The following is a 6,978-nucleotide window of genomic DNA, read 5'->3' on the forward strand; positions in this document are numbered from 1 at the left end:
AAAACAACTTTGTTCCATCTAGATTGAAAAGCCAGTCGAAAATCTAATTAGATTTCTCAGTAAAAGAGAAGATGTTTAATATTTGTAATAAAAATGCTGTTGGACACACAGTATTTGGCTAAAACAGTAATTATCCCTTCAAACATCTTTGGTTTGAGTTCTTAACTACATACATTAAAAAAAACACTGACTCACAATAGCTGCTGTTTGAAAAGGATCCATTATGTGTGCAGAAACGGGAGGATTTATTTACTTACAAGGAAACAACAGGTGACAGGTTAGTGATTTCAAATAGCAGCATGTTAGTACTGATGCGGTCAACCTCATTTACAGAAGTTCCACATTTATCATGAGATTCTTTCACAAGAAAAGAAAAAGAAAAATTGAAGGCCTAGTATTCGTGGAAGCACTGCATATCACGGCTGCCTTTCATGCCAGAGTTTTGAATTAAAGTCGTCTCGTGCTGTGGAGGGACAAAGCTGAAGCTGTTTTTCGACAAACCTTGAAAATAATGTTGTGCATACAGACGTCTGCTCAATACAGCAAGTGGAGCAGCTGCTCCCCCGTTTTCTAAAGTTGGGGGGGTGCAAACTTGTGTTTTTGTTCAACCATTTTTTTTTAAACTTAAAAACATGTTATCAGTCCCTGCTGCAAATCCAAAGCATGTAGTGTTTATTGATTCTACTTTTACATTTCTAATAATTGCTACATTCTGCAACCCCCTCCCTCGGCTTTGACTTGGTTCAGTCCAACTCAGCCGACCCCCGGTATCTGCTAGCTCGCTCGTCAGACAGCAATCAGGTGTGAAGATGAGAGAAAAAACTTTTTTCTGGCGTCTTTTTCTGGTTATGAATGAAACAGAATAGAATAAGAACACTGAGTGATTTGATGCTATTTAGTGCTCGTATAAAATCTTACTGACATCAACCCAGAGACAAAAGGTGCTGGTTATTTACCGTCTGAAGGTAAATAAATGACTCAGTGAAGCATGGTTGAACTAGTCGCTCCAGGTACACTCAGTTATGACATGAAGGGCAACTGGTGGATGGAAAATACTGGTGCTCTTAAATACTGTTCAGCCAAGGAAACGATCCCTATTCAACTGGTGTTTGTGTTGCTCCGGTTTGTTTACATTTGTCAATTTTATTAGGTGATTCAGGCTACTGAAGAAATGCATTTGAATTATTCAGGTTATATTTTCAATTACAATACCACATGACCCTTAAAAAGGTGGAAAATATTGAATTTGTCTGTGTTTCTGTGTGTGTTCATTTGTCTGTCTGTTAGCAAAATATGTCATGAACCACTCCATGGATTTTATTGAAACTTTTAGAGAAAAAAAACATTGGATGTATGTGTACAACTGACTCTGAGCACTAACAGACCACACAAGATCTTTGTTCAAAGATTTAACATGCACAGCGGCGGGCAATACGCATTCCTTCAAGGAATGTTGGTTTCATTAAATTAATGTGACGGGCAGTTTTGTTACACTTTCACTGAAGATATCTGGGAAAACATGACAAAACATTGTTGTTTTGCTTTCAGCTGCTCCCTTCCCCGGGGGTCGCCATGGCAAGAGAACTTTGCACAAAGGATCTAGCAACTGTTTTGTGCCGGACGCCCTTCCTGACGCAACATGAGCTCAAACCTGCAGCCTTGGGATCACACTGACCATCGAGCTACTGCAGCCCCTCAAAAACAAAACAGAATAGTAAAAAAAAAGGTTGGGCTATTTTAGGCTATTTAAAAGCTATTTTGTCAGAAATATCATTACTGCAAATTGTGGTGAGACACCTCCCAGGTTATATCGCCCACCCCTGCTAAAATGTACAGAGGACCTTTGATGTCAGAGTTGTGCAAAATCGTTTGACTAATGACCAGAATTAAGCAATTTTCAGCTTGACTTGCTATCACTTTTGACAAACAGATCAGGCTGGAAAAAAAAAAAAAAAAAGCAGAATCTAATTTCTGACCACTAAAGCACAAACACTGTGACAGGGAAGGCATGCTCCGGTGAGGAGGTATTTCCACCGAATCTAGAGGACATGATTTGTTCAGAACTAACAAAATCAATTTGAATAAAAATTCAAACGGGCTGAAGTACACAGCCAGTAGACTGCAAAAACTAAATAAATAAATGAAAACCTCTGCTATCTTTCACTGGCATCTGCAGCACTTGAATAAAAAGCTATTACAAGTACAAACTGAAAACAGGCTCTGGATGCCCAGCTAGTTTTTACAGTCAAGCACAAGAGCTGTCAGATATTTGATACATGATATGGGCCTGAAATATAAAATAACAAGCAGAAGATCTTTCTGAGGTGTTACATTTTCAGATTTATTTAATCTGATTTCATAAAACACGCAAAACCAGCTGAACGCCTGTTCAAAGCAGAAATCAGTTTCCCGATAAACACCAGAGGCAAAAGTCCTTTTTGGATGGATTTTAATTGTATGGATTCCTCCGTCCAACAACCTGGAGATTTTTTATTTTAGGATTTTGAAACAAGCAACTCTGTAAACTGGTGGAAGTTTGCAGAAAGTGGCACAGTCAGCTCTGTTCGATGTTTTAAATTTCAACGAAGCAAACATTAATTCTGTGTTATTTGTTTGCCGCTAGAAGACAAAGAGATGAGCAGTAAAAGGTTTTCTCTGACCTCGATAAATGAGAGTCTTCAACGTTTTCCACGCTGCCAATTATTGTTCGCAAAAAGACATTCCACAAAGTCAGTAATTAAAGTCGAGCCAGAAAATCACAATTAGTACAATTTCCAGATATTTCTCATAGGTTTACGGTGCTTCTTCTGAAATGGCATCATGTTTACTGGAGCCATGACTGAACACACTGAGAGTGGTGCTTCAAGCCTAATAGCTGTAAAAAAAACAAAAAAACACCTGATTTCAGCAGAGTCGCGTTTTGATGCAAACAATTATGAGCCGTTTCTTTACATTCAAACATCGACAAGTTCACTTCGGACTGTCTTGACGGAGACTGAGTCAGTAAAATAATCCCTGGATGTAAACAGAGTCAGAGGGAGAACGATGGAATCAGAGACGTCAGGTCAAAAGCAGAAAAGGTGAAGTTCTTCTTCTTCTAAAATGAAACTGCAACTAAAAGCTGCAAGGACGAGAGTCGACAGAAGTAGTCACTTCGGCGGAGGAACTCGAGCGTTAACGCAGAAGTTGGGGCTAAGATCAGCTGAAATGAGCTGTGCTGAGATATTCCCAACTAACTGGGAAAATTGATGTCATTTATCCTAACTGTTCGTCAAATTTAGTTGTAAACAGTGGCAAGGAATATTTGCCGTTTTCTAACACAATGATGAGCTTGAGGGACATTAACTCCCAAATAACCATTTAATGATGTAGAAACTGTGTTAGAAGCATAATAATTCAAATTAAAAAACTGTGAAAAAACACATATTTTGACTATTATTATGGCTTTAAGAGTATCAACTAAAAACTTTCTTTATTTAATGCCACTACCTTATTTGATTAATTTCTCTGATCAGTGGAAATTAAGCTAATGACACCAAAACACCATGAACGCTGCAGTGAAATGATCCATGGCTGCCTATATATTTGAAATCAGTGCTATACAAAAAACACCAAAGGGATCCACACAAATAATCAGTGAAAATTGAAATGTTAATTCCTGATTCTGATTAACAGAAACAAATAATTTCAAATAAGGGGTTGAAACATTATCACCAGCCACTGACAAGTGAAAGGCTGAGGATTATTTATTTATGCATTTATTTTCCAGTGCCTGTCTGTGTGTGCCTGTTACTAAAATATCCCATGAACCACTGTACGACTTTTAATAAAACTTGCAGAAAGTAATCACTGGATGTACGCCTACAACTGATTGACATTTGGAGCCAATCCAATTCAAGATGGCTGCCACAGACAACTGACCTTACAAAGCACAAAATCGACAATAATTCAATCAATTTTACAGACATTGCTGTACAGTTTGCTGCGGTGGTTGCTGTGAATTATTCAGAACACCTACTCTGGGGGTGACATGAACTCGTACAAAACAATATTTTCAAGGTTTGAGCGAAACAGCTTCAACTTTGTAATTTCTCGACTCGAGATGATCTTCAATTAAAACTTTGGCATGAAACGCAGTGGGTGATCTGCACTTATTCGAGGAATGCCAGGCTTTTTGTTTGACTCATTCATTACCAAAACATGCTTTGAAAACTCTAAAAAGATCTAGCAGGAAATGTGTTTCTCTCAAGGCTCACATACGAGCGGCTGTGTGGTACCTCAGCCTGCACAGATGACAGAATTACGGCAAAAAAGAAGCTCTAACCATAAAATCTAGTTTGGAGAACACTCACAGCATCTTCCTCTGAGGTGTAAGCAGGTGTACTGTACAGTTGTGAAATGTCTGCAGAGTAACAGGGGTGTTATATAGTGACAAACATGTAGCCTCGGGCACAGATGAGGAGCAAACCCAGTAAATCTGGTAAACCCGATTCTTTACTGGACCACAGCTCTGGTTTTATTTCCGTTCCAGACCTGAAGCTCCAGCTGAAGTGACATCACCTGAGGTGATTCATCAGTCCTAACACAGCTCCTTCTGTTGGCGCAGATGCATCATCCTCTTCCAAGACCGTCTGACAGTTTTTAGGAGCCTCCAGTGTAGTGCTTCTTTTCAGGATGTAAAATTAGAAATCTATCCTATTATGACTTTGTCACACATTCATCATAAAAGATTTAAGCCTCACATTATCAACATTTCCCCGTTAGCGAGCATGATACGTCTGATGCTATCAGAAATCTGAAACACTCTTTTTTTTTTTCTCATGTAAACGTAGCTGCCTGTACTTGGGCTCAGCGGAGGTTAGCTAATCGGATTAAAAATGTAAGTCCTTGTGCAGGGTCCGATGGCATTTTAAGGATTAAGTATAGCGTCGGTGACTTCTGCTCTGTTTCTGAGGCGAACGGCAGGAGGAGGACACAATCACCCCGAAAAAATATTTTAAAAAAAACACGGCGCCACCGACGGTTTGGAACGCCACGCTGAGATCTATATGGATTATCATGGAAGAAATCCTCAGCACCAGCAGCTGAAACAAGGTCACGCTGCACCCAACCACGAGGTGAGGCGGTGCGCGGCGCACAGCTTCTCCCAAAACTGTAGGTGAAAATGTTTTCAGACGCAACAGAGAGCTGGAAAACGTCAAGGTTAGAGGTTAGTCCGGTGAGAGTACGGACTGATACCTGCGCCACAGAAAATACATACTGCATGTTTTCAGTATTTATCACCCGCCGCCAAAAGAAGAAGACAGACGATAAAGGTTTTGTCCATATCTGTTAGCAAAATATCTCAGGAGACCCAGGATGAATTGTAATGAAACTCTCACAAAGTAAACACATCAATGGATGAACATCAACAACTGATTAACTTCTGGAATCAACCTGATTCAAGATGACCGCCACAGCCAGCTGACGTTACAAAACACAAGAACGGCTAAAATCAGTCAACCTTACAGACACTGATCTAAAATTTAGTGTGGTAGTGGCTGAAACTGATCCCCATCAGACACTCTGACAAATTTTGCCATGAACTCTTTGCAGGCAACTCTGTGAGTTACCTAAATATATTATTACCAACTGGACATATTTGTAATGAAACTTTCAGAAAGTAACTATTGGATGTACATCTACAGCTCATTAACTTTGGCGCCAACTTGAATAAAGATGGCCAGCACAGCCAAAACACAAAAATGGCTCTAACTCAGTCAGTTTCCCAGATCTGGAGCTAAAATTTGATGTGGTAGTAGCTGAGTCATCCAAAACCCATCTTGCATGAAGCTGAGCATAATGTTACTTTTCATGCTTTGACTATCATTTCTCAACATCTTAGGGTAAAGCTCTGGGAGTAGGAGTTTGATGTAAAGTGGGATACATTAATAAAACTTTTTTTGTTTGTTTGTTTGTTTTGCTTAAGGGTGAGCATAGAATAAAAGTGAAGATTTATTGGGTCACAACAAACCCAGCAGTCAAACGTTGGGGTCTATAAAGTCTTTACAGCCCAGCAGGAAGAGATTTCTCACAGACACAACTGTGCAGATTTACCTTTGGGCGTGAATTACTTCCTGATGGCGTCACGCAGATTGCAGAATATCACACACAAATCCAGGTGACAGAGCCACACCTTGTTGTTACATTGGGCTCTAAATTCCTTATTTATTTTTTTAGCCAGGCAAAAACCATGTCCCGCGATCAGGGTTCACTGTAAAGCTCTGTGTAAACACACCGGTGAGGCTCATTTTCCAGGTGTTAAAATTCATTTAACTTCTATTCTCACACACAGACTGCAGCTCCACGAAGGTGGAGTCAAAAAACCAAAGTCCTTCAGGGGGCAATAAATGGTCCTTAAGCGCAGTAAAGATTCGTTTAAGTTCACAGGAAATTCTTAGTGAGTTTAGGCACAAGAATGACTGGTATGCTCATTGAACTCTGACTCTTTTCCATGTTTTTCCACAGGATTACCAACCAGGAGGGGAAATGTCAAGAGTTCCGAAATGCTTGAGTAACAACACTGTGTTTTTTTTGTTTTTTTTTTTTTTCCCAAGACCCAGTCCGTAGTAACAACAACAACAACAACAACAAGGTCGAAAGAATATTTTGTTTGCCAACTTTCCGACCGAGTTCCGTTTGTTTCCTTTGAAGTGAGAGGAGCTGAAGTTGGGAGTTCACCCGGAGAGCCGCCGCTGTTTGTTTCCACTTCCAGTCACAAAACACCAAGTTAAAGAAGAGCACTTACCGACTCCGTACTTCTCTTTTTTAGTGGGAATCCAGCGGGTCATAGCGGGGGGACGGGAGGGGGGCGGGGAGGACCGGATGTAAAAGTTGTCTGAATAAATAAATTACTATGTACACTTGCTGAGAGAGGACGGGCGGTGCTCTCCTGCTCGTCCCGAAGCTACAGTTCCGCCATCATGACTCCTGCAGACG

At 40.2% G+C, this 6,978-nt stretch overlaps 1 protein-coding gene across 2 annotated transcripts in view; it reads right to left on the reverse strand.

Moving 5' to 3' along the window:
• Positions 1-6,978, reverse strand: part of dock5 (dedicator of cytokinesis 5) — a 45,081-nt gene extending 38,103 nt beyond the window's left edge. The window contains exon 1 of one of the 2 annotated variants that reach the window (XM_017414648.3): positions 6,788-6,976. In XM_017414648.3, coding sequence (XP_017270137.1) covers positions 6,788-6,830 — 43 coding nt within the window. In that variant the 5' untranslated portion in view covers positions 6,831-6,976. Of the gene's footprint in view, positions 1-6,787 lie in introns of both variants that reach the window. The other variant, XM_037975160.1, reaches the window with a different exon arrangement.

Source organism: Kryptolebias marmoratus, linkage group LG1 (genome assembly GCF_001649575.2).
Source record: "Kryptolebias marmoratus isolate JLee-2015 linkage group LG1, ASM164957v2, whole genome shotgun sequence".
Classification (NCBI taxonomy): Eukaryota; Metazoa; Chordata; class Actinopteri; order Cyprinodontiformes; family Rivulidae; genus Kryptolebias; species Kryptolebias marmoratus.